At 37.9% G+C, this 26,093-nt stretch overlaps 2 protein-coding genes across 4 annotated transcripts in view; both read left to right on the top strand.

The window, feature by feature from the left end:
• Positions 1-16,434, top strand: part of LOC102105848 (macrophage mannose receptor 1-like) — a 33,021-nt gene extending 16,587 nt beyond the window's left edge. The window contains exons 15-30 of one of the 2 annotated variants that reach the window (XM_005519115.3): positions 256-400; positions 1,433-1,468; positions 1,590-1,765; positions 2,289-2,356; positions 3,915-4,015; positions 4,996-5,132; positions 6,146-6,260; positions 6,758-6,954; positions 8,187-8,277; positions 9,641-9,873; positions 10,539-10,704; positions 11,811-11,963; positions 12,385-12,501; positions 12,710-12,871; positions 14,855-14,887; positions 15,512-16,434. In XM_005519115.3, the coding sequence (XP_005519172.3) occupies positions 256-400; positions 1,433-1,468; positions 1,590-1,765; positions 2,289-2,356; positions 3,915-4,015; positions 4,996-5,132; positions 6,146-6,260; positions 6,758-6,954; positions 8,187-8,277; positions 9,641-9,873; positions 10,539-10,704; positions 11,811-11,963; positions 12,385-12,501; positions 12,710-12,871; positions 14,855-14,887; positions 15,512-15,681 (2,100 nt within the window). In that variant the 3' untranslated portion in view covers positions 15,682-16,434. Of the gene's footprint in view, positions 1-255; positions 401-1,432; positions 1,469-1,589; positions 1,766-2,288; positions 2,357-3,914; positions 4,016-4,995; positions 5,133-6,145; positions 6,261-6,757; positions 6,955-8,186; positions 8,278-9,640; positions 9,874-10,538; positions 10,705-11,810; positions 11,964-12,384; positions 12,502-12,698; positions 12,872-14,854; positions 14,888-15,511 lie in introns of those variants that run through there. The other variant, XM_014248457.2, reaches the window with a different exon arrangement.
• A 1,763-nt stretch (positions 16,435-18,197) lies between these two features.
• The window catches only part of LOC102105663 (macrophage mannose receptor 1-like), a 32,742-nt gene continuing 24,846 nt past the window's right edge, over positions 18,198-26,093 (top strand). For both annotated transcript variants that reach the window (XM_014248458.2, XM_014248459.2), the window contains exons 1-7: positions 18,198-18,396; positions 19,623-19,796; positions 20,949-21,110; positions 22,021-22,134; positions 23,235-23,381; positions 24,533-24,715; positions 25,565-25,719. In XM_014248458.2, the coding sequence (XP_014103933.2) occupies positions 18,336-18,396; positions 19,623-19,796; positions 20,949-21,110; positions 22,021-22,134; positions 23,235-23,381; positions 24,533-24,715; positions 25,565-25,719 (996 nt within the window). In that variant the 5' untranslated portion in view covers positions 18,198-18,335. The remainder of the gene's footprint in view (positions 18,397-19,622; positions 19,797-20,948; positions 21,111-22,020; positions 22,135-23,234; positions 23,382-24,532; positions 24,716-25,564; positions 25,720-26,093) is intronic.

Here is a 26,093-nt window from a genome sequence, read left to right on the forward strand (position 1 = left end):
CTTGCCTGTTTCTCTTCTGCCTGTGTCTATGGCTCAGGGCACAAACAAGAGGAAAAGCCCTCCATGGCAAGGCAGCCATGTCTGAACACTGACATCATTGGCCCACCCTAGAATCCTTACACTTTCCCTGCATTTCCAGCTCTTTTTGGCTAATGCCTGAATCTTTGAGACAAAAGCAGTTAGTTTCCATTTTCCAGTGGAAGGTACAGCTACCAAAACAGATGAAAAGACTAACACAGTTGATTTCTTCTATAGGTTAGGTACACAGACTGGGGTGATAGTCCAAGGAATTCAGGACGACACAAGTTTTGTGGCTCATTCCATTCTGCGAGATATTCTAATCTGTGGTCTCATGATGTCTGTCAAGTACTGCATTACTGGGTTTGCCAAATAAAACAAGGTAGATTTCTTCTTCTCTTTTGGCAAGAAGATTAAAAAGCTTTAATAAGTAGTTGCTTCCAAAGTTACCGGAGAAAGAGACAAAATTTTGAAGAACTACTTTTTCCAAATGGAGGTCAAGAGCATTAAGTAACATATTATAGGCTGAGATTTTTCAATTATGGATGATAAGAATGAATTGATGGGTTTTTTTAATATAAATTACAGTGTATAAAGAATCCATATTTTTGCAAGATTACAGAATTTTTTAATATTAAGAAACTTTCACTTTTACTTTTGTAGTGTTGGGGGTAAGGAGTTGTAAGGGCTTGTATTGTAGTCCTTACAATACTGGTTTTTATACTAACACAGGTGAAACTAAAATTCAAGTATATCTTTGTCAGATTTGTTGGCACCTCAGGTTCTTCAGTAGAATTATTCAGGATTCAACAGCTTTTGGAAAAGCAATGGTTCACAGAAGTGCTATTTCTTTTTCTTTCCCAACCAGAAATAACTCACAGTATAGGTGTGTATATCTTTATTTATATATATATATATATATATATATATATATACAAGTACATAAAGTATTATTTCCTTTTGCTTATGAATGTTACTCAGACAGTTTTTTTGATAGAGCTAAAATAAATCTAGTGGAAATTTTCTCCCTCTTGATGAAAATACCCCCAGGTGAAATATGGAGTATCTACTGATGGATCAGTAAAGGAGCTGTATGCCACAGTTTAAAATGTTTGAGATAAATCTACTGTGACTTACATGCTGAAAGAGCAATTTTCCTTTGCCTTGCTCTGTTGCAGGAATGTGATTCAGCCAAAGCTATGGCTTTGCTGATGTGAAGCACAGGTTATGATACCAAGTTGAAGTAGACCACCTTGCATATTGAGCAATGTGAAGCTGAACTGTTTAGCTAAGCCTGCTTGCTAGTCAGTGGCAAATCCTGCTCTGTTCCTCACTCTTCTTGCAGTCAGTCACAAGCTACATCATTACACAGTCTATAGAGATGCATCACGCCTTCTCTTTTCTTCTTTTTCAGGAGTGTCACTAAAACCTGAACCTATTGACACATATGGTAGGCCTTTGTATATTTGTATTTTTATTACTCATAATTTTTTTTCCTAAAATTGTTATTCTAAAAAAAGCTTTTGTGTTCTACACATACAGAATTTAAGGGTTCCTTATTTATCTTCCAGAATATAAAACCACTGCAGATGGATGGGTCATATTTGAAGATAAGCTCTACTATATCAGCAATGAACATGTCCCCATGGAAAGAGCCCAAGAGTTTTGCAGGAAGAATTCTGCAGACCTCGCTGTTGTTAATAGTAACAGTGAGAGAAGGTTCCTACATAGAGCTCTAAAAGAAAATGTAAGAATCATGATAAACAGACAGCCTAAAGTAGAAACACTTTTGACTATCTGCTTGTCAAACCTGAATTGTCTCAGAAGCAGAGCCATCAGCATTTTCACTAATGAAATATCTCCAAATGCACCCTTTGATCCCGTGGGATCTGGCCTCTCCTGCTCTGCACCAGCTGCGCTGATGCAGTTGGCAGGAAGAGTGATGCGGGAAGGTATCAACTCTCCTGGGAAGTAGCTGGTCTTTGAGGGAGAATAAAAAAGGAGTACTGGCTTCTGACTCAAAATCTGCTTCTTTTCTACTCCATCCTAAGGGCCTTCAGTGCTGCAGTTCTTGTCTCTGATGTCCCAGAGAAAAACCTGACTTCTGTGCCTGGGCACATAGACCCGTTGCTGTGGTTAACTGCAAGCAGGTGCTTTACAGCTGTGGACTAGTAGCTGCTCTGTGGACCTAAACAATGGTGTATCAATTTCTGCTTGTTTTGCTTCAAAGATTAATTTTTTCTAATTGAAATGGTGTCTTTCTGATTTAGGAAGGCTATGATGGAGAGACAATAGGATATTTCATTGGTCTAAGAGTGAGCCTTGATAAAAAGCTCAGGTAAGTTAAGACGATCAATGCAGCTTCTAACACATAGAAACAAATACTTTATGCAGATGGAGGTACTGAATAGGTTCACTTGAAGGTCTGAAGGCTGTTCCACATACTGTGCAAAAAGCAAAATAGAATAGTCCTAGAATATTCTAAACTCCAATCATTTTTCCCAAAAATAAATGGTAAAAGAATTTTTTTTCCTCGAGTAAGCACTTAGCCAAAGAAAAGCTTGGCATCTCTACTCTCCATATGCACTTTCTCAAGTTTCTTCCAGAGATTTGCCCCATAAATTGGAGTGATACTTCATTGTGCTGAATTTTATACCTATAAACATACACACAAACATGCCCTATATCATAAGGTTTAGCTTTCTTATGGTTTTTATCTCTATATCAGAAGGGTTCTCCAGAGTTAGGAAGACACAGACAAAGAGTACGAAAAGCAGTCTCTGCAGACTCCTGTTCCAGGAGAAAAGTCAGCAGAAATTAACAGTACAGAAACAGTAACAAATATTCTGAAAAGACCAACACACAAATCAAGTCAAAACTAAAGTAAGAGATACCAAAGAGCATGATACACTGCCTACCTTCCTACCTGCTAGTTAGGATGTGTCTGGGAGGTGAAAAAATGCGCTTCTGAGGTTGACCTGGAAAAAGTTAGAGGAGATTTGAATTTAACCTTTCTATTTCAATGCCACTGTTGAATGTATGTAAATCACTTACCTTAAGATGGGCAGAAGAGGAGTAGGGAGACAAGTTGGTAGTGACTGAGTCAGTAGATGATTTTAACCTCCTGATTTTAGGACTCAAATTAGGGACATGGAGCATTTCATGGATCCAGTGAGAATCTCCTTTATTTAGATCAATTGTATCAGCAGCAGCAAGATATAGATGAGACAGCTGAATTCCTTTCCCAATTTAGGCTAATCTAAATTCTGAAATACTGGTTAAAATGTGGTGGCAACCTCTTCTTCAGTAGTGACATATTAAAGTAAAAAACAGATAAACATTGAGGAAAAAATTTCAACTTTTGTACTTTAGAAAGGACGGTTTTAAAGCTGACAGAATGTCCTTTAGTTTAGAGAAAAACAGACCAACTCCCCCCTCCCCCTCCACATAGAGCAGGGTAAAATCCACATCAAAATATTTCATTCTTATTTTCACCTATAAAACACCAGGAATAATCAGAGTGAAAAGCATAATAGCTAGGATTACTATAGTTATTGTAGTAACTTAAGATAAACTTTTTTTTTCCTTCTCATGTATTATAACGAACAGATTTTGATTTATTTTACTAAATGTTGTCAGAAAATCCTGGCCATTAACAGAAAATATGCTTGGTGTATTCTTTTTCTACTTTGCAACCAAAAACATTTTACAGAATTTTTTGAAATTAGAATAACCAAGTAAAGAAAGGGAAATCTCTAACAGCATCTGCCATTGTAGCCAGTTTCCATGAATTCTCATAGACCTTCTTAATCATGAGGTGTTCATTAGGACTACCATGTCACAAATAAATAAATTAATTAATAACTACTTGTTTATATCTATATCTTATTTTTAAGCTGGATGGATGGAACTCCAGTAACCTATGTGGCCTGGGCTCCTAATGAACCCAACTTTGCAAATAATGAAGAAAATTGTGTAGTAATGCAGTCAAAACATGGTAAGTGACAACACAAAACTATTACATTTTATTTGTCTCTGCTTGGATTCTAACTGATGCTGTCAAACATCTGCTGCCAACTGTCACACAATTTTGGTAGCTGTTTTCTGCATTTTCTTTCCAGTGACAAACCAACACAACTTTTCCCAGTCATAGGACCACCAGCCACGGAAGTCTATGTCCTTAGAATGGGGAGATTTCAGTATCATGAGTAATTCAAAGCAGATGTTTCTTTCTCGGTTTGTAAGAGTGATATTGCACCTTTTTACAGGGCTTTTCACTACTTCTTTTAGTAAAAGTTTGAATAGTCCATCTTCTCTACCATGTACTTAAGAAAACATTTATAGCAGCTACAGGAAATGGGAGTTGGAGGTACACATCAAGGAGGAAAGAAACAAATACATCTAATGTCCTAAGATATGTTTACGAGTACCCTGAAATGCAAATTTCTTGCAAATCCTAAAGGTCTATTTCCTCTTGGGTCTACTTCTGTAACTTAACTAATGGGCTAATTAGTAGACACATGTTGATCTCTCAATTTATGCTTTACAAAGAATTCATGCAGTATGTTTGAACACTGTATTGTGCCATTAGATTGATATGGTATTTATTATCTGATCCATTTCTGATCTAATTTCTTTACAAATTTGCTTACTGGTGTATTTCTCCTGCTACTTGCAATATGAAGACGCCAGAGCTCAAAAAAAACTCATAAGCAGAGACAGACACTGTGGAGAGAACCCCTGAACTAGGAGCAGATGGGTCAGGGAGCTCAAAATAACTACAAGGGGCTACAGTGCTGCTACTATTGGAGCTTATTTGAATGTCCCATGGTTACTTTACCTTTAGATTAAGCTGTAGCCTGAAATACAAAATAGACAAAAATGTGCTTGTAAAAAAAAAAAAAGTGATACATTATTATTACTAAATATTAAATACTATAACATTTTGATTCTTTTATTCTTTTTTTTGTTTTTCAGGCTTGTGGAATGACATTAACTGTGGCTCTGCCAATAAATTTGTTTGTGAAAAACATAACAGTTCTATCAATTCAACATTGCCTTCTCCACTGACTCCTGGAGGATGTCCAGAAAGTTGGATTTTTTTTAACAGCAAGGTATGTCAATGAATGTCTTTAATAAATTGTGTAAAGCAGTGGAACTGAGAAGAAAATCCTGAAAATATCACATTTTTTATGAAAAAAGAGTAAATCTTACTTAGTCAAAATGTGCAGACTAGATGGCTGAGCTTTTTTTGAGGTGATTATAGACATTTAACTTTGCAGAGAAATACAGTAAAAGTAGATGTATGCTGAATATGTTTCAGAGAACATAGTTTCTGTGGGCTTAAAATACAGTTACTGTTTCAGAAAACCTCTCCTCCTCTCTTCATGTACATTATTTTGTTTAGAAATGCAAGCTTGTAATGGTCAGTCTTGTAAAACAGGTGGAAAGGTTTAGAAAAATGTATTTGAGCAATCCCTTCAGCCTTTAGGGGTTTACAAAGCTTTGAATTCAGAAAAAGGATGGCAAACTACAAATTTTTTTGATTACAGCTTTGCAATCGCCACAGTCTGGGAGTTCTCATTGCAGTAAGAGAAGAGTTTGTACCAAGCTGAGTTGAAGCTCTAGCTACCAAAGGCTATTTTGTCTACTTTATGTACACTGTGCTGCTATTGCATCCTCAGAATGTTAGGTCAGTGTGCCAAAGGATATTTCATACCCTTTGGCACAGTGAACAGTTGTAACCACAGTCATCAGAAGGAGGACAAAGCACTGTAGAGATTATTCCCTGCAGCTGTGTCACCTAAAACCACATTTTCTTGGTTTCAAATGATGTCTCTATTACTGCAGGAAGAAGGCAGATGAAAACATGAAAAGTGATTATGTACTCGACCTCATTACAATCAGTTCATTTGATACCAGACCCCCAGATTACACCTTGTGCAACGAGGGGGGATAAGTGTATGCCAGGGTAGACATCCAGAATTTCCACCCTTGAGCTCTGTCACTCATTCTAGCCCTGATTTCTTTTTCTGCGGAAAAGTACATCTTAGAGCTTATTGATAATATTGACATACAGTAGTTCCAGTCTTTTCTAGTTTGAAAAAATTGCTTGATTTTTTTCTAGTGTTTCAAAGTATTTGCTTCCAATATAACAAGAAATCTCACATGGCATGCTGCACGAGACGTTTGCTTCAGTTTGGGAGGAAACCTGGCTACTATATCAAATGGACAAGTGCAAGGTATGTACGTGGGCTCTATTGAAAGAAAAAACTCTCAACCTCTCACTAAAGAAACAGCTGTACTCTCCAATATAAAATATGGGATTACCTGATGAAAACTGCTTATTAGCCATGTGAGTCCATGGTTTATTTTAATTTCAGACTGCAAGGCAATAGATAAAATGATTACATATAACAAATAAAGTTTGTTTCTAGCTCTTTCAGCTGCTTCACTTGCATGAAACTTCCAGTGTGTTCTGAGGGTGGTTGCACAGATGTCTCATACTGACAGAAATCTGCATTTCCCATCTCTCACTGGCAATAGGATTTTCTAAAATCCTATGTTTGCATACACAGTGGGAAAGGGATGCTTGTCTAAACATTTAATTAATGTCAGATGGGCTGTGTCATTGAAAATGTTATCCTTTTATTATGTCCCCCACTCTGGGCTCTTGCATATTTTCCCTCTTTTGGACAAGACCTGATAAGCTTAATGAGAAATCTTTGCTTCTCTCCAGCTTTCCTTTTCTATCATTTGAAGTATGCCACAACTAATGTTTGGATTGGGATGAATGATATCAACAGAGAGTCCACATTTCTTTGGACAGATGGAAGCACTGTTTCCTACACCAACTGGGATAATGGTGCACCAGAAAAGCAACAAAGCTACTTTGACTATTATGAGTTTAGAACATTGACAGATGATGCTCTGGAGGTAAAGGAAATTTAAGTAACCTGTATACCTTGGGCAGCTAGTTGATTTTCCTAAAAGAAAAGTTACAGTAGCAATAATAGGATGCTGTAACAAGTCCTTTTGTAAGCACAATGGGGTTTAGCAAATCATCCGACAGTGATTGCAAATACACCTAAATGTTTGACAAAAGTTCTGTTAGAAGAGGGATTTTAAGCCTTCCATCTGAACTATTGCAAAAAACCAGCTCTATAAAAGAAGCTTGGAGAAACTTATATCAGTTCCTCCCCAAACTGCGTTAATGCAAATGCTAAAGCTGCAACACCAATCACAGAGTATGATATTTTGGTGTGATAAACCAAAATTAAGATATTTTGTGCAACAATAATTTGTCTGCGTATCTGTTCCACTCCTGGCTAATGTGCTCCCACACTGCTTTATTCATTTCTGATGGTACAAATTGATATCTTCAGTGAAATTACTATTTCTCTGCTGGAGTTCAGCCTCTTTTCCAAAGGTGGTAATTTCTGAGGAAATGATTGGCAGTTATTCACCCAAAATTTTAAACATCTACCCTGTCCAGTCACCCCTAGACATACCCTCAGTCAACTTGCTGGTGTCTAAAACTTATTTAAATCTGCATAAAGGAGAAACTTGGATGACATGCCAAAAGACTGCCATGGCCAGTCTTGGAATCAGGGGAGTCATGAAGGAAATACTGGAGCAATTAAACATAAGGAAGTAAAGAGAAAATGTTTTGTTGCATCTGATAATGGTAACTTGATAATGACTATAAAAAAACAGCAAAGAGCATCAGCTTTCTGCAAGAGAGTCTGCTTCAGTTAGACTAGTGTAAACTAGAGCTTTTAATAGTAGTTCTTATTGTTTTTCTCATTGATAAAAATGTTTTGAAGCAGATCTACATAACTGTAAATCAGAACTGAAAAGATTTATTATTGGTACCTCAGACATTTACACAGTCACTATAGGGCTTTCAATAAAACTGGAAAAATGGGTTTTAATTGGCTTTTTTGAGACCTTAACTGGCACCAGTGGAAGCCTGGTTCAAATTTAAGGGGTCACTAATAAATACCAGGTCAAGCTTCTTGGAAGAAACCTAGGAAATGTGAACACAGGTGTTCAATGAGCTCCTCTCCTCTCTGCCATCAGGCCTGCACTAGCAGCACAGGATGGGCTTCAGCTCATCCCCTCCTCATTGCCCTTCCTAATGGCTGTGCCTCTTCCCTCCCCTGCAGACAGATTGTGTGTTCATCCTGAAGTCAGACGGGAAGTGGAGAGATGACAGCTGTGACAACGAAAGAGGCTACGTGTGCCAGATGAATTCCTGTGAGTTCTGTTCCACCCAGTCTCCCAAAGACAAAGAGTACCTTGGTTAGATACTCAGGTTATATAACCTGATGTGATTTCTTCCAGCTTTGAGCTCATTCTGAACATCAGGCTTTCAGAGCTCCCTCAGTGCTAGGCCAGTGCTATGTTTAAAGTACAATTTGTTCCACAGAAATTGCTGACAAGGAACCACTATCTTAATTGGGGTTTTGTACCTAATCATGAATAATCCTAGAGAATAATAAATGAAAATGCTTTGTTTTGGTTTGGTTTTTTTCTTAGTGAAGTATAAGAGGTTTAGGCATCCTGTCCAAGTGCAGCATAAATCATGTTCTTGCAGTGATCTTCCCATTCTCTTGAACAAATCTGAGAAGAGCAGATCCTCTGTCATTATTTCTACTGAATGCCATATATTGGTCAAAATGTACAGATTCTTAGATGTGTCTTTATTGTAGAAGAATATTGTTATTTTTTATTTACATCAAAATGAGTAATGAATTTTGACTCTTCTCCTGTAGAATTTTAATTATACAAATCCCAGCTACCAGAGCATATAATAGGAGTAGAGAAGGCAAAGCACAGATAACAAAACAATTTTGTCTCAGCTTTATTAAAGTATAAATTATTGCCCGGTCCCTCACTTCAGCCAGTTCCTGCAGCCTCTTCACTCTCAGCACGCTAACATACTTGTAAGAAGACCCCCTCCCTGCACAGAAAATATATAGTTTTATGGAGGCATTTTTAATTTTCTTGATCCCAGTTTCAGCTCTTCTGAGTACATTTATCATCACAAGGGTGGAAATATACAGTGCCTGACTCAAACATGCAGGCAGCATTCAGGCACCCCTCACAGACAGGCCAACAATTTGGAGTTAACAACAAGCAGTGACCAATTAACATCAAGTCTCAAAAGTCTTAGGCTGAGACTCCAGATTATAACAGTTAATGACTTAAATGCCTTGTCCTAAGTCCTATCCACCAGTGATCAGAAATAAATATGTACTCAGATATTTAGATTTAGTAAAATAAATAAAAGCACAGAATTTGAAATATGCAATTTAGGAGCCTTAGTCTGGACCAGTCAAGTCTATAGTAAGTATACTCTACTTCAGGGCATCCAGGATTTCACTCATCTTATTACATTAACAAATTTGCTCCATGTCTTGAAAGTTATTTTTGGGCTGGGGGGGCGGGTATTTGGTTTGTTTTTATTTTGTTTCTGTTGTAGTTTTGTTTTGTTTTGTTCATGAGTTAAGAAAAGATTTTGACTTACTGACTAGGACCTTTTGACCAATTTTTATAGCTTGCATGTTACAAAAGAGCAATATGTTGTGAATTCATCCATTCAGTTTTTCCTCCATAGTTCCCTCACAGCCTGAGGTACCAACAACATATCCAGCCTCTGGCTTTACTCGTTATGGTGACAGTAGTTATTCAATCATTTCATCTGAAATGCAATGGGAAGAGGCCAGAAAATATTGTCAAGACAAATCTGCGGAACTTGCCAGCATTTCAGATGCCTACATCCATTCATTCTTGTGGATCCAGATGCTGAAATATGGAAAACCCGTATGGATTGGTCTTAATAGCAACATGGTATGTGCTGGGTGGATGGGAGGGGCAGGTGCTCAGGGAACTTTCCTGCTCTAATAGTCCTCTGGACAACCAGTTTAGAACAGTGGAACAACTGAACTCTGCATGGCTTCACTGTGTCAGAAAGTGCAGCAGTCATGAAGTGACTGTTGGCTGTCCTGAAAGTCAAACTGCTATACAGGGGGATACTTAGAGCTATTATACTAATAGAAGTTACTGGGAGTATTAGGGAGATATTTTAAGATTTAAGCTGACTATTTAATGTTTAATGTCAAGTAATCTTTATGCACAAATAGCTTCCAATTTTAATTTAAATAAAGCAGAGCAGAGACTACAATTCTCTGTAATTGCTTCTCTTGATGTAGGATTTACTAAATGACTTAAGATGGCCTCATCTGACTTTCTTGACATATTGTAGAAGTTTGTTATTTCAGAAAACCTTCCCAAAAGCAATGCAGTGTTGAACACTGCTCATATGTAGCTCTTGTGTAGCTCAAATTGCCCACTGACATTGCTTAGAACAGTGAATGGTGTTTAAAAAAATGGCGCTCTTTTTCCAAAAAAATCAAATAAACCTATGATTGTATTTACACTATATTTGTGTGACAGAACTTTTTATGTAAAAAAAAATAAATAAAAAATCTAGTGCCAAATTCTTTTGTTTTCAGACTGGTGGCTATTACAAATGGACCAATAACTGGAAAACCAGGTACACAAAATGGGCAGCAGGGGAGCCAAAGGAGAACAATGCTTGTGTTTACCTCGATCTGGATGGTACTTGGAAAACAGCAGCTTGCAATGAAAGCTACTTTTCAGTTTGCATGATATCAGATGGTAAGCAAAAGCATGTAACAATTTTAAAGACACATTCCTAGTTCCATGAGCCTGCCTAATCCTGGAGACATTGCCCTAGCTCGGGCTACCCCCACAGGGAACTATGCTTCAGGGTAGCACCTACCTCCCAGCAGAATGTGGATGTTTGATATTGGATGGTGTATGAACCTAGGCACAGGAAAAGCTGTTTTTCAAATCCATATGGCTGCACTGCTGTCATGGTAAAACTGCTTCCATAAGATGAAGCTCTATTTTCAAGGTATATCTTGCTCTTTACAAGACATGACCGTAAATCACCTGAGTGTGTGTGCGTGTAATATAAGTAGGTTTGTGTAGGTTTGTGCACTGGCTGTATGAACTTCAACTGGGGAAGCTCACACATGAGTGTCACTGAGCCAAAATATAGGCAAGAGTTTAATTTCCATTCTCTATTGCTAGAGCTAAAACTCTAAGAGCCCTGTGTGTCCTGTAAGAGCAGTGTGCATGTTAAGTCTCTGCAGATCTGTGCAGAGGCATGTTTGCATCTAGATTTTGTAGAATTGTGCTGTTTTCTCTCCTTTATGTTTTAAGGCTGCATACATTTGTTCTGCTTATGCAGTGCAAGAACTACAGATCCATCAAATGAACTGAAGTTCACCTGTGATCAGAAGCAGTCTAATTTGGCAGAGGCATGATCCACTGATGGCTTTTTTTTTCATAAAATAACAACCTGAAGAGACTGAGCAGCCTGACAACATGGGACTGTGGCATTGATGATTCATTGGCCTACAACAGCTTTCTGTGTTGTGATAATGCAAATTTGAGATTTGTATCATCCCTCAGGGTTTGCTTTTCTCACAGTACTGCCAAGGCAGGCAGGCAGAGGTTGCAGGATGCAATTTGATTCCTTGTCCTGAGGAATGTGATCTGAGAAATAAGATGTTTCACACTTTTGGCTGCTTGGCTCTCCCTGTTGTCTGGGTTGGAGGAATGTGGGAATTAGTCACGAGTAGATGTCCAGACAGATAAAGCTGGGTGAGAGAAATCCCACACTATTTACACACGTACCATGGAATTACAGATGACTCACAATGCAATACCAATTTCATACCGTATGGCTTCTTTAGAGATAGCTCCTACTGACCCTGCTGAGCTGCCTGGAGACTGTCCTGAAGCAGATGAACTCCAAGCTTGGATCCCTTACCATGATCACTGCTACTATGTTGAAGCATCAGCTGGGAGAACCTGGGCACTGGCCTCCCTTGAGTGTGCTCGCTTAGGTGAGAGCCTTCTTATCAAATAAAAAGATTTGTACCAATGTTTATACAAAACTGACCTAAAAATATAAAGATACTGATTTAAAAAAAAAAAAAAATAAATTGCCAGCTGTTCTAAGGCTGGCAAAATGAAAATAAGCTGTCACAAGTGACTGTGCAGCCTTCTGTACTCTCAGGTCTACAGCTTCCCTGTGCATGTGGTCCCCATCAGCTCCTGGCTTGTGGGATACTGCCCTGGGGGCAGCAGTGGGGGCCACAGCCTCTAAGTACCTCCAGGTCATTGTCTTCTGAAAGAAGCAGTGGAGAGACCAACAGAGCAGCATCCATGCTGCCAGAAGCTATTGTTTGTACAGACTAAAAAGAGGAGGTAATTACAGTGGTTGCTCATGTAGGTTATGGTTATTTTCTTATTAATGCCTTTCAGGAGCTACCTTGGTTTCAGTAGAAAACATGGATGAATCTCACTTTTTGACTCATAAAATTCAACCACTTGGAAATAAAGTTGGAGGCTTTTGGATAGGACTTTACCGGAATGTGGAAGGTATGTCTTAATTTCAATTTTTAATGGAAAAATGCATTGCTAATATGAGAAAAGTGAGGATTACTGTACTTTTACAAAAAAAAATGGGTTTCTGCTGAAGAGTGGCTTACTACAGATATTTAAAGTAAATTGCTGAGCTAAGGAGTTAAAATATTAATGAAATAGATATGTTTTAATTTTTGTTTTTACTCTATGAGTTGCTGTGTAGGCCAGTGGTTGTGGCTAGATAATGCTGTCCTGGACTTTGTTAACTGGGAGGAAAAAGAGTTCAGTGTGGAGCATCAGTGTGTGGAAATAACTGCACCATCTGGCTATTGGGACAAAAGTGATTGCTCTGCTGAAAAAGGATTTATCTGCAAGAAACCCAAAGGTAAGCCCTCAGTGCATCAGCCCCTAGTGACAAGACAGATCTGTTCACTCAAAACTGCTACAGCTCTTCACCACAGGTCTGGAAGTAATTCCTGGCAGTTTGGTTTGGCATATCCCACTTCTCTAACCATTTTTAATTGCCTGTTTTGGCACACTGCAAACTGTCCACATCACTGGAAATAGAGTAACATCCTGTACAGCCTAGGTTGAGAATGAAACTTTCAGAAGCTTTTGAGTACCTAACACAGGCATTGATACAGCACCTGTCAAACACCTGTGCAAGGGTATGACTATTCCAAGAACTCATTATTGTAACAGTTATTATACCCTTGCAAAGAGGAATCAAAGTGAATAATCAATCTTCCTCTTCCAGCTTGTTATTCTCAAAAAATGTATTACTTCCCAACATTCCAAACTGGCTTCATATTGGCCCTGCTTCAGTAATGCCTCAGTGATTCTAAAAGGTCACCTGTTTGTGTTGCAATTCTGATATGAGGAACACTTCCCTTCAAAATGAAAACTTCAGGTCATTAGAGAAGCTGTCTTATCAGCATTTCTGGAAAATTTCACACAATATTATATATACCAGACTAATGCTTCAGAGATAGAACACTACATGAATTATTCCCGAGCAGAGATACAAAGGAAATCATCTGCAAGAAAGCAGTATCATCTCAATCTTCTAACCTAGATGTTAAAAGTCAATCTATCTAACCTAAAAAAATGGTAAGTAGCCATTGTTAAACCTTTGCACTTTCTTTTGCAGTAGCTGTGATCTCAGGTTTCATTTTCCAGCTTTTGCATTGTGCATTGTTCCCAGTAAATCATGGTGGAATCTCTGTCTTATGTTGAAACCCCACCCCCCCCCCCCCAAAAAAACAGGCTGGCTTTAAAGTCAGTTTTAGGATCCTATTATTCAGATGAAAAGTTGAAAAACTTAATTTCAATGTAAAGACATCTCAAGATATAACAAAAAATTTGTGGTTAGCATTTACTCATTTCTCCAAGTAGTCTTTAATTAGAAGAAGACGCTGAACTGTAACCAAGAAATGCTCATCTCCCATGCACTGTTAATTTCTGTGCCTAAATCAACACATACCCATGACAGTAAGTTAGTTAATCCCTATTAAAGACTTACTAAAAATATCCAAATTACATTCCATCCTACACAGTACTTAAATAATAAGGAATCACTGAAGTTCATCCATTGAATCATACAGTGCTCCCATATATACTATTTCCTGCCTCAGCAGGGATTACAGTTGTTTTGTATCTATTCATTATGCATTCTGCTTTGCTTTCACTTTACATTTTGCCTTTATAAATTCTCCTCTGGGTGTCAAGGGTGTTTGCAATCTATAATGTGGAAGAGCCAAGAGGAGAAATATTTTCATGATAATTTAGAAATCTTTATTTCTATGCGTATAATTCTTCATTTCTGAGTGCCAAACTGGGGTTTTTTTTGCACTTCTTCAAAAGCAACAAAACAATTTTATAGAGGTCTTTCATTTATCTCTATCTTACACAGAGGTGAATAGGAAGCTTACTCATGTGATTCAGTAGGTGTTTTCTTGGGAAGACGTTTAGAAATCAAAAATTTTGTAACATCTGGGCATGCAGATCTTCCCTAAAATATGCCATGTAAAACAAATCTCCAAAGTGATACATCATGTTCTTAGTACATTAAAATTAATACTTTAGGAAAAATGTGAAAAGGTATTTTGAATGAACATAGAAAGAAGTCAGTATTTTAATGTTGATAATATAAAAACAATATAAAGTTTCAGAAGTGGATAAAGTAATGTTCTGTAGGAAGATGAAAGCTTAGCAATGTATTTTTTGCCTCGGTTTGTTGCCTTTTATAGCAGACATATATGTTGCTAATGAACTTCAGGGTTTTTTTTTCCTGTACTATTTTTGCAAACAGTCAAATGTACGGATTCTAATAAAGTGTCATATGTTTTCTCTCTGATATTCATTGAAGTTGAGCCGAATGGGAGTCCCATAAAGCAAGGAGGTAAGAAGTTTCACAGGAAAATTAATAAAAATCTAAATAGAGGAAGAACTTAAAGTGAGTTCTTCCAAGACACTCTTTTTTAGAGAGCAAGTCCTTCTGAGGTTATCAGTAGTTATCAATCTCTCACGGTTATCAATCCCTCTGGGTAACCCCACCATGCCTTTCACTCACCTCTTCTTGGCCAACAGGAACTGCTGCAGGGCTAACCCTGAGCTGGCAAGCAGTGACCAGACTTGAGGAGAATTTTGAGAAAAACTACAGGGTGCTTTAACTAGGCTGTTGGAAATGATGTAGATGTATATGAAAGTTTCTTTCAAAAGTATTATTATAAATCATGTAACAAAAAATATTGTAAAACTAATTTCCAAAAATTAGCATCCCATATGCATCTAAAGCATACATTTTCATTGAATTCTCACAAGCATCCACTGCATGCATTGTACATCACTGTACTCCAGATCCACTAAAACCATGTTAGCTTTAGGAACAGAGACCTGACTACTGAAAAGCATCAATTCAGGCCTCAGATTTACTTCAGCTTCAGGCATCTCCTTCATGCTTTTCATGTTCTATGGGGAAATAAAAACTGGTATGGTTTCTCACAGTTATATGGATTCATTTCAGGCAAGGAAAAGAATGAAGACACTCACTCCCCTGTTCATGTCTCTGTTTGGCCATTCATTTTCCTGGCTGTTTTAACTGGTTTTGGAGCTGGCATGGCAGCCTATTTCTACAGAAGAAATCGACAAAGCCAGCTCTCAACAGATTCTGGCAATGAAACACTATTAAACTGATGTCTTGGTGACTGAAGAACTGGTGAGAACGGATCCTGTGGCATGTTACTTGGAGCAGCAAGTTACTGAAATTAAAGGATATATTTGTTAAAACTCTGTAGTGAGATCTTAAGTGAGATCTAGTGTAATCTTAAGTTAAATCACTTTCCTCTTTTTGCACTATCTGATTATTTTTTTTTATCATGAATATTTTACAAAATCAGAATTGGAGTTTGATGTTATAATTTTGTAATTGTCAAGATGTTCTCAAGTGCCTTAGCAAGGATGGTCGCACAAAAAAGCTTGTCACAAACAATTGCATGTACTGGAAAAGGACTGTGGAAGTCAGCTACTGAGAATGAATGTCCAATAAAGTGTGAATGCCATTTAGAACCACAATGATGTGATATTGTGGACACTAAAATCTCAAAAATTTGAACATAATTCTTTTGCAAACTTGAACTCATTTAACACCACAAACTTTGCTGCATCAGACCAGTACTTTTATTGTTCCTTATAGCTAAATCATATTACACTAATAAAACTGCTTCATAATCTTTTCTCAGAAAAATCTTGTCATGTTCATTTTCTGCTGTGGAAAACATGGTTCATGACAGTATAGAATATTAAGACCAGGTGTAAGTTCAATATGTGATCAATAATGTGATTTTTAACTGTATTATGTTCACTTACATGAATTAAAATATTCTTACCCTGACATCCTTGTTTCTTTTTGTTTATGCTTTGAAATAAATACATTTTCTATTAATATAATTTTTGGCTTCAGCATTCCCTGTGAATCAAGTGAGGGAAAAGGGGAAGTGCTCCTGTCAGCACAATAACTCTTTTGTCAGTAACAAGGAGGGCTTCTCTCCTCAGCACTTTGAATTCAGCTTGAATAAGCACCAACTTCCCATTTTTAAATGCAAGAAAAAGGAACAGAAAACTAAGCACTGCAGCAGATGGTTCTGTACTAGAAATCTGCAAGAGACTAAATTTTAGATGTCAGAAAAATGGTAGAAAGCACTACAAGATAGCTTTGAAGTGAGTTGTAAATGCAGTTAAGAAACCAAATACTTTATGAGAAAGAGTGCTTAACAGATATCCCCAGGAAACAACCTGTCTTCCCCAGGCTGCAGAGTCAATTGAACAGGATGGAAAGTTGGGGGAAAAAAATACAAAGAAACCAAAAACCAAACAACTAATGCAGTTGTTTTCCTAAGCACTGAACTCCAGTTTTCTTGGTGTAAATACAATCAAGAGTGTAGTAAGCATTACTGCTGAGAACAGGTTACTGCGCCAAGTGTTAAGCAGCAGACTGGAAACTGCCCCCAGAAATTTGCAGGTGGCATGAAGCTGGTTGGTCATGCCAAAGGGAGAGCTCTGAAGTACTCAATTCCTTTTTAGCCTTCCCTAGTGTCTGCATTAATCTTTCCCCATCACTGTAGCCCTGGACTAATCCTCACAAGCATCCATTCACATGAGAGGGAGGAGAAAGCCCAGTTTGGACTAGATCCAGGCTGGCATTTAGTGAGGCAAATGAGAGAACTGGGCAGGAATTGTGTCCTCCAGGTATTTTCCCTTAGGATTTCCCTTGTCAGAGCAATGATACCTGCTCCTCCTATGACATCCACTCTTCAGTTTCTATTTATATCTCACTACTGGCTATTTCACTTCTTGATTTTTCCAATTTCATTATCACAACTTCTTTTAATTTCACTGATGTAAACAAACAAAATGAATAGCAGGACTTGTGAACATTTGCGGTAGGACTTAGCAGCATATTTGTACAAAAACTGCCATGCCAATACAAGTCTTCAGATGAGCACTTTGCTCATAGGTTAAAAGGAGTTTTTCCAACTTAGCTTGTCTTCAGCTTTGTCCTGAAACAGCATCCTTAGGAATTTCTCAGGTAGATAAACACATCCTTCTACTTGGTAAAGATTAAAGTACTCCAGGAAAAAGTTTCCTTTCTGTTATAGGGAAGCTTACACTAGACTACAGTGTTGAACATTTTCACTTTTTCCAGGTCTTTGACAAGCAATTATGAACAGCCCAGCCCCAAACTGGGATCAAACAAACCAGCATAATGATGCTATGCTTCCCTCAAAGTGAGCAAGAACACATCATGCACTGAAAACTGTAAAGTTTCTGTTTCTGTATGGTTTGCTCTCTTTCTTCTACATACACAATGCTGTGACATTATTGCAATGTATTGAACCACTGGGATTTTGCTTCTGCTTGTTTCTGAGATGTAAGGGTTAAAACTGAGATTTTTAATTGATGATGTTTCACTGTGGGTTTCTTGTCCCCAGGTCTCAAGTTGCTTTTCCAGGTCTGTCCAGCATAGCACCCCAACAACTAACCTGTACTAATATTAGATATTAGCAATGTCACAGAAGCGACAATTGTCTCCACCTCTAGTTACAAGGTTGGAGGCTTCAGTTTTGGAAGGGACTTGCTCTTCAAAGACAGCAGTGTTTACAGTGTGCACTCCAGTTATTTCAAAATACCATGTGACAGGACATTTCCTTATTTAGAGTGCAGAGCTTTATCCATCAACCCGTTGTCACAGAGAAGGACCCATTACTATCTACAGAGAGAAGGATTTTTATATATTGCCAATCTTCTAATCCAACTTTTGGTAGAAGAATGAGAAGCAAGTTACATTTGCAATGAGTTTCTCCAGGTTTCTAGTTTTCCTTTCCCTCATACAATGTTCACTACAGTCATCAGGTAAGTTACCTGTTGTATTAAACTAGACATGAGAATGCTTTACCTTGGGTAGCTTTACAGTTTTAATGCATAGATTGATTATTTTGTATGTTTTATCAGATTTGATACATGATCAAAAGAGTATGTTAAGTACCCTGGCAGTTCTTGATTCACAGGATAAAAGCAGGGGGTGTTTAGGGATGATGGAAAAATTGAGGTAATAAAAGAAGGATCTTTAAACTGGAATTTCTTCCTGTGGCAATATTAAATCAGGTGGCAGTGTGTGGGAGGGAAATGAATGATGAAGGAGCATGGAACTCTTTCAACTTACCTTCCTCATTGCACCCATGGTGTGGTGATCAGCAGAGGGATTTCCATATTTACGTGACAGCTGTGTGAGTTTCTCTTTCTGCTGCCCTGTGGCATGAGGTATGAGAAGGATGAACTGGCTCCTCCCCTCCAGCCTCACCAAATTAGAAGAACAGTTCTACTCTGAAGATGTTTTTCATTCATTGGGATTAGTTACAGGGAGAAATGGTAAAGCAGTAATGTGTGGAGAACTGAGTGGAGGAACCACTTTGCATGAATGTGAGACTGAGTCAATGTCAGAAATTTCAGGATAAAAGAACATTCCCATCATAATGTAATAGTTTAAAAATATGAAGCACTGCTAACCTTAAAGAATTTGTGTTCAGGATTAATCTGAAAGACTTCTCCAAGTGGAGAAATGTGCTACTGAAACCTAAAATTTTCACTGTGTAAATATGCTCATGACAATCTGGTCTGTATTTTCTCTGGTCAGCCACCCTTTTTCTCTCAACAGTTGAGGAATAGATGGGATAAAAGATTGGTTATAGACAGACTAATCAAGAAAATAAAGTAAACTTATTGAGCTGTGCAGAAAACAAAAATGCAGTGAATTCACTGTTTTTTTTCAGTTCTTGTAGTTTTTCTCTCTTCAGGAGCTACAATGTATCACCAACTTTCCATCACAGAATTTGACTTGCCTACAGTGTATATATACCAAATTCTAATCACAGTATTTAAACTTCTCATTTTATTAAAACATTTTTATTTAAAATCTGTAGCTACACTATGGAGGAAATTAGAATTAAAATAAATTTTAAAAGATTGCATAACTTCTCATTTAGATAGACAAATATATAATAGATAGATCCATTAATAGAAAGTTAGATATATGATCTTATTATTATCTTAATGTCCTTTAACACTTTTTTCCCCCCTAGTTACTTTTACATTAAGAGGAAATGCCAATGGACAACCTTGTGTGTTCCCTTTCAAATACAAAGAGAAGCAGTACAATGAGTGCACAGATGCTGGCAGGTCAGATGGGCTCCTCTGGTGTGCAACAACTGCAGATTTTGATGCTGATGAACTGTACGGGTTTTGCCCACTAATAAGTAAGTCTTGCCTTTTATTTATTAACTTGTCATGAAATACTGTTGAGAAAACCATCTCTTGAGCTACCAGGTTTTTTTATGAGCTACCAGCTGCACACCTGCCTGCCTGACCTTGTTAGGGTAGCCCAAATGAAAGTCACCTGGCTGGACACTAGTCCCAATGGCCAAGAGCTCTCTCTGTAGTGAATGGAGAGCAAGAGGTGCCACCAAAGAGTGGTTCAGCCCAGAAAGGTTCTGCCTGTAATGCTGGAGGTGACTGTTTCTCTTTGTGAACCAGGGTTTCTTATGGGACTTAAGTGCATGGCATGAACTGCAAGGATTTATACATCTATCTTATTATTTAGACATTCATCTTCCTTTCAAAAATTCCTGTTCCTCAGACATTCCTTATAAGTAAGTAAATTCTCACTTAAACTGCCATTTTCTAATTTTTTCCCCTTGAATTTTCTACCTTGTTCTAGTTTCCTATTGCCAGCCTACACAAAAATGCTGTTGTGAGAATTATCCTTCCCTCCCAACTTTGTTCTGTCTCTGGCACTGAACTTATGTTTGGATCCTTCCAGTTCAAGACACAAGTATTGTTCTCACCAGTGGCCTTCCCAATAGCACAGCAGTTTCCCCAAGCATTGTGAGTTGCTCTGCAAAGACAGCAGCTGAGCTGTACATTGCTGCTACACAGACTTCTTTTATTGTTTCTCAAGTTGTCAAAGGCCACGTTCTGTCATTTTTGGAAAAACTGCTTCTCTTGAAGGTGAGCTAAGAGGTAGTTCCTACCCATCAGGTATGAAGAGCATCCAGGGTCATAGTTCACCTACATACTTGCTTTTCTCCTTTAACTTCACTCTGAAATCTCTTTATTTCAATCAATAGATATGTTTGGTTTACCCAGAACTGCATTTTCAGTACGAGAAAATTCAAAGGCAAATATTGGGAAACAATTCACTCCTTTCTAAAAACATAGAAAATTTAAAATAGCATTTTTAATTTAAAAAAAAATTATGCATTTTTCTAATATGATGCCTAGAGTTATTTCACTTTTTTTTCTGATGCGTTGTGTGCATCTTTAGAGATTCTGCATTATTAAACACTTTGTGTTCTTTTAGTTGGTATATGTGAGTCCACTAGAACACTGCTCTTTGTCACTTCTTCCAGACGACACAGAAAGATTTTGGACAGAAGATGTTTCAACCGGCACTCACTATCAGATAAACTCAGAATCAGCTCTAACATGGCACCAAGCAAGGAAAAGCTGTCAGCAGCAAAATGCAGAACTGCTAAGCATTACAGGGACTCATGAACAAGCATATATAGGAGGTAAAAGGATAGAGAACAAGACCTTAAAATATGCTGAGATGAAGTTGGCTGCCTTGTCTGCCTCAGTGAAGGAAGAGGGCAGGGTGGCAGGGGTGGTTTGGGTGGTTGGTTCCCCACCAAAAGGGGATGGTGTGAGCTGCCCTTCCACTGCCTGGGGGTTTTTTATGAAGCATTGGTCACAAACCTCTTTGGGAGGGAAGTGTCCCTATGCCAGCACTGTGCTCCAGAAGGGAGCTGCTGCAGTCTGTCCAGGGGAAGGGTTTCCTCTGCTCACCTTTGTGCAAGGGCACTCATTCCAGACCAGGGCTATGGGTTGGTCCTCTACTTACATTTCTCCACTGTGTTTCAAGGATTATTAATATTTTCAGGAGAACATATGGCAATTGGTTGGATTGGTCCTAATATAGTTATGTTTGCACACATAAAATCAAAATAACTCCAGTGAACTTCAGATACAGGTATCATGGCATCTGTTTGGTTATAGGGAATGTAAAGGAGGCTTTGAAAAAATCCCCATAAGAAAAAAAAAGCTGGAAAAAATTTAGTGACACATGATTTTTTTTTATTTTACTCAATGAAATCTGTCACAGAAAACCTTTAGCAAAATTCCTTTATGAAAATCAGAGCTTTTTTACATGTCTTATGTTCTAATGAAAACAAATGAGTAAAATAGAATTTTATTTCAATAGTGAAATAAGATGTTAATTTGCCCTACTAACTCTGGTAAATCATTTACAGATGATTTTTGCTATCAGTGCATCTCAGTAATGCAGAAAGCACTTGTTTGGGGGTGGTTTAAACTAAGAAATACAGATTTCTTACTTTTCACTTAATTTCATTTGGATGATCTTACTATGAATAAGAATAGGGAGATACAACTGAGGGATTTTTATTTTTTTTTCTAATTTAGAGCTAACTAAAGAATTTGGTTTTCCCTTCTGGATTGGATTGAATGCTTTGGATTTCAACAGTGGATGGCAATGGGCTGGGGAAAGCCCTTTCAGATATTTAAACTGGGCTCCAGGTAAGAGATGTATCTGTTTTATAATCTTTGAATTAATTCTGATAAGACACCAACTAATAAAAACTGCACTAGCTAACTTTATTTCAGGAAAGCCCAATCTGATTTACAGCAGCTCAAGATCTAGATCCCCATTTTAAGACTAACACTTTCAAACTACAGAGTTCACAGTGGATATCAGTTATAGCATATTCTATTTCCTTATCTAAACAGAGAGCTTGTTTATGCAAAAGGGTGTCATTTGGAGTGATACATAACCCTACACATCAAAGATCAGAATTTTCCTTAGCATGTTGTCTGCAAGTGTGAATACAAGTCAAATCTTCCAAAGGTAGCAAAATATTCAGCAAACAATGACACTATGTTGTTTGGAAAAATTCTAAACACTGAGGAGCTTAGGGAGCCAGTTTGTAATTCCTCAACAGTTTATGTGAAATTGCACTGGGCCACTCCAGGAAGGGAAATGGGGTGGGTTTGTGATGTTCCTCATACAGGGTGAGTTCTTCTCCTTGCTTCTTGGAGTTTATTTTTGGTTCTGTGTTTGCTTTGTGCCATGAGTATTCCAAGCTGTCTCCTGCTTTGGAAAAGTTGCAGGGTGTCAAAGGAAAAATTAAACTCTCTTCTATGGTTTTCAAAAACTGTATCAGGAAATTTCCTTTGCTGCTTACAGAGGTGCACGCTGCAACAGAAAAGAAAAAAGCTATTTCATAGGAAAGCAGAACTGTGAAACTCTTAAAATATACTGGATGGATAATATAACTTAAAGCTCAATATTCTAAAGTTTGGAAGTTTTTGACACAAGATAAAAGTCCAGTTTCTTCAGTTCTTCCTGTAATAACCAGAGTATCAGGAAAAGAATTAGACATTTCCCAATACTATCCTGATAATAAAGTCAGTGTAGGGTCATTATTTCACTCCCAGTGTATTGACTAAATGTAGCATCCTATAAACTTCAAGGCAGTTATCCCGTAGGGAAGAGCTTTTTCCTATTAGTGATTCAAGGAATCATAAAAAGCAGATTTTTCCACTATTAATGTGATGCTTCTGTTAATATTTTTTATTAATTTCTTGCTGTGAGATTCTATTTTCTCTCTTACTTAAAGGAAGTCCTTTCCTGCTCCCTGGGAAAATCTGTGGGCTGTTGAATCCAAGAAAGAATGCTAAATGGGAAAACCAAGCATGCAACCAGAGACTAGGCTACATTTGTAAAAAAGGATCCTTCAGTTCAAAGCCTGACATTATGCCCAAAGGTAGGTTAGTTAAATCAAAATAAAGTCTTTTATGACTTCTAGAAAGAGGAACTTGTATGAAACATCATTTTTCAACAAAGACATTAGAAACCTTCGAAAAATACAGCTATACATGACACACACAGACTTTTATATGCTGCCTTTTTTCTCCCTTTGGGTATTAAACATTCATAGGAAAATATTACTATTTTGTTCCATCACTCTATCATTCATTCTTGTGAGACAAATTGTAGATACTCTGTCATGGTAACCAGCGCCAAAAAGTAAATTTGCATAAATATGGTAGAAATATTATTCTCACTTGCTTCAAGTGAATAACTGAAGTTACTCGTATATTCATGAGAAAAGTCCTCCTCTGTCTGATGTCTGCAGTTTGCATTGCTTTGGTTTCATATGAGCAGAGCAAGAGCAGCAACAACACTGACACAGACCTCGTTGCACCCGTGGGCCACCCAACACACCAGCACTGCGAACATGCCCCACGCAAGAGGGGCCCACTGGAGGCTGTCACCTGGGGCTGTTGTAAAATCTACTTTTAAAGAATGAGTTATACTAAACAAAGTAGAGAAATAAATTCAGAGAATCTTTATTCCAGTATTAACCTTAAAAAGAAATGCAGGATTCTATTTTTAAAGCAAGACCAAGGTAAGTTTTAAGAATTTAAGTTATAAAAAAGCCACTGAGAGGATACTCATAGTCCCCACTGATTTACAATGTTTACTGATCTGCAGTTGTCAACTGCTTCATGCTTTTCCATACCTAAAAATATGTTTGTGAGAAACCATAGACCAGCAGGCAGAGACAACGTGAGTCACCAAAGCCAGGAGAAGACCAAGTGGTGCTGGGGGACAGAGGAGAGGCTGATGTCTGCTTTGTTCTCTCTTTTCTCACTGATCATTATTTCAAATTGCATTTCTGACACAATGTGGGCATTTTTCAGTGGTTCTCTTTTTAAGGAGAATTAATTCTATTTACATGTTTAGCATCCTGTGCCTTAATGATATTTGCTTTTAATTTGAATGTACTTTGCATTTCCAGCTACAGCTTTATGTTTATTCATATAGTCCCATTTTTGTAAAGAGTACTCAAGAGATCTCATTCTAATGTCCTTTATTTTCCTCTTGTTCTGAAAAATTGTGTTCTGATTTTAGGGGAATTGAGGCCTGTTCAGTGCACAGATGGCTGGTGGCCATACACAGGTCACTGCTACAGCATTCACCGGGACCCCAAAACATGGGAAGATGCTCTGTATTCATGTAAAAAGCAAGATGGAGATTTGGCAAGCATCCACAACATTGCAGAATTCAGCTTTCTAGTGTCACAGCTTGGTTACAGTGAGTATATATGTAGGCCCATATTTCATTTGTTCCATCTGTGACATAAAAGCTGAACTTCAGATTAAATATTAATGCTTTCTCTGAAATATCACTAGTGAAAGCCTGAATTCAACTTACCATGCTCTTTAATGTTGTTGCTGCTGCATAAATACAGAACTATATCTATGTTTATTAAGACGTAATCCACATTGTAAAACCTTATAAAGGAGGGGAAGAAAACAAAAAAAGGTATTCTTCCCAGAGACACATAAAGATCTCTAATTGCACTTTTGGCACCTATATTCTATGTACAAGGCTTTAGAACTGAGCTTCAAACCTAGAAGATAAGCTTCTTGTTGAGATTCAAACCTCTTGTTGACGCTAACCTCTTGCTATCTATCCTTCTAAGAAAACAATATCTTTTCACTTCTGATGCTCCTTGGATCGGTAACCAGTCCTGACACTGCAGATGCTGGCCTTGGTGAACACACCTGATGGGCCAGCACCACTCCTCTAGTGCTGACAGGTGTCCTCATGGCTTGGACTCAGTATGATCTCTTGAGAGATGGGACACCCACAGCCATTCAGTGTCTTCATGCTCAGGACCATTTTGTTGCTCTGAAACACAGAAAGTTTGCAAAAATCTTCTGCCTGGTGTAAAGAGCCTTATGTTCATTAAAATCAGCATTTCTGAAAGCAATCTGAAGATTTTTCCACCATATATATCTTATAGAGATCTGAGAGTGAACAGCATTTTTATAAAAGCACAATCTTGTGTCCAAATATATCAGTCCCTGCTGGTTCTGCATGTGGAAACATTCACTGCACAGTGGAGAGTAACAAAACCTCTTTCTTGTCATGCTTCAGAGCCAACAGAAGAGCTGTGGCTGGGTCTGAATGACCTGAAGGTTCACTTCTACTTTGAGTGGAGTGACGGGACTCCTGTGACGTTCACCAAATGGCAGCGCAGGCATCCCATCCACACGAGTGGTCAGGAGGAGTGCGTAGCTATGAAGGGGCAGGTATAACATGCACTCATTTTACAGCACTGCAAATTACTAACTGCATCAACCCAAAATCAATTACTCATGTGCTTATTTGGGTATCATCCTTTATATCACCTAGAAATACTTTTGGCCCAAAATTTGGTATCAACCGACCAGAAGACAAGTTCAGGCGTCAGGAGACATCAGAAGGAGAGGAAGCATTTTCTTAGTACCCCCTTCTGAAATTCCTTGTCTGGTGGAAATTCTGATCCAGAAATTTTACATTAAATTCTTTCCCTTGGTTTCAGAAAAGCAAAAGTTTAAGCTCTGGGAGAAGAATAGGGATGAACTAGTTAATATCATATGTGGGTACCATAGGTGCTATTTGCATACCTCATATTCCAGTCAGA

Source organism: Pseudopodoces humilis, chromosome 1 (assembly GCF_049639895.1).
Source record: "Pseudopodoces humilis isolate 2021_Gansu_Grassland_sample_001 chromosome 1, ASM4963989v1, whole genome shotgun sequence".
NCBI lineage: Eukaryota > Metazoa > Chordata > Aves > Passeriformes > Paridae > Pseudopodoces > Pseudopodoces humilis.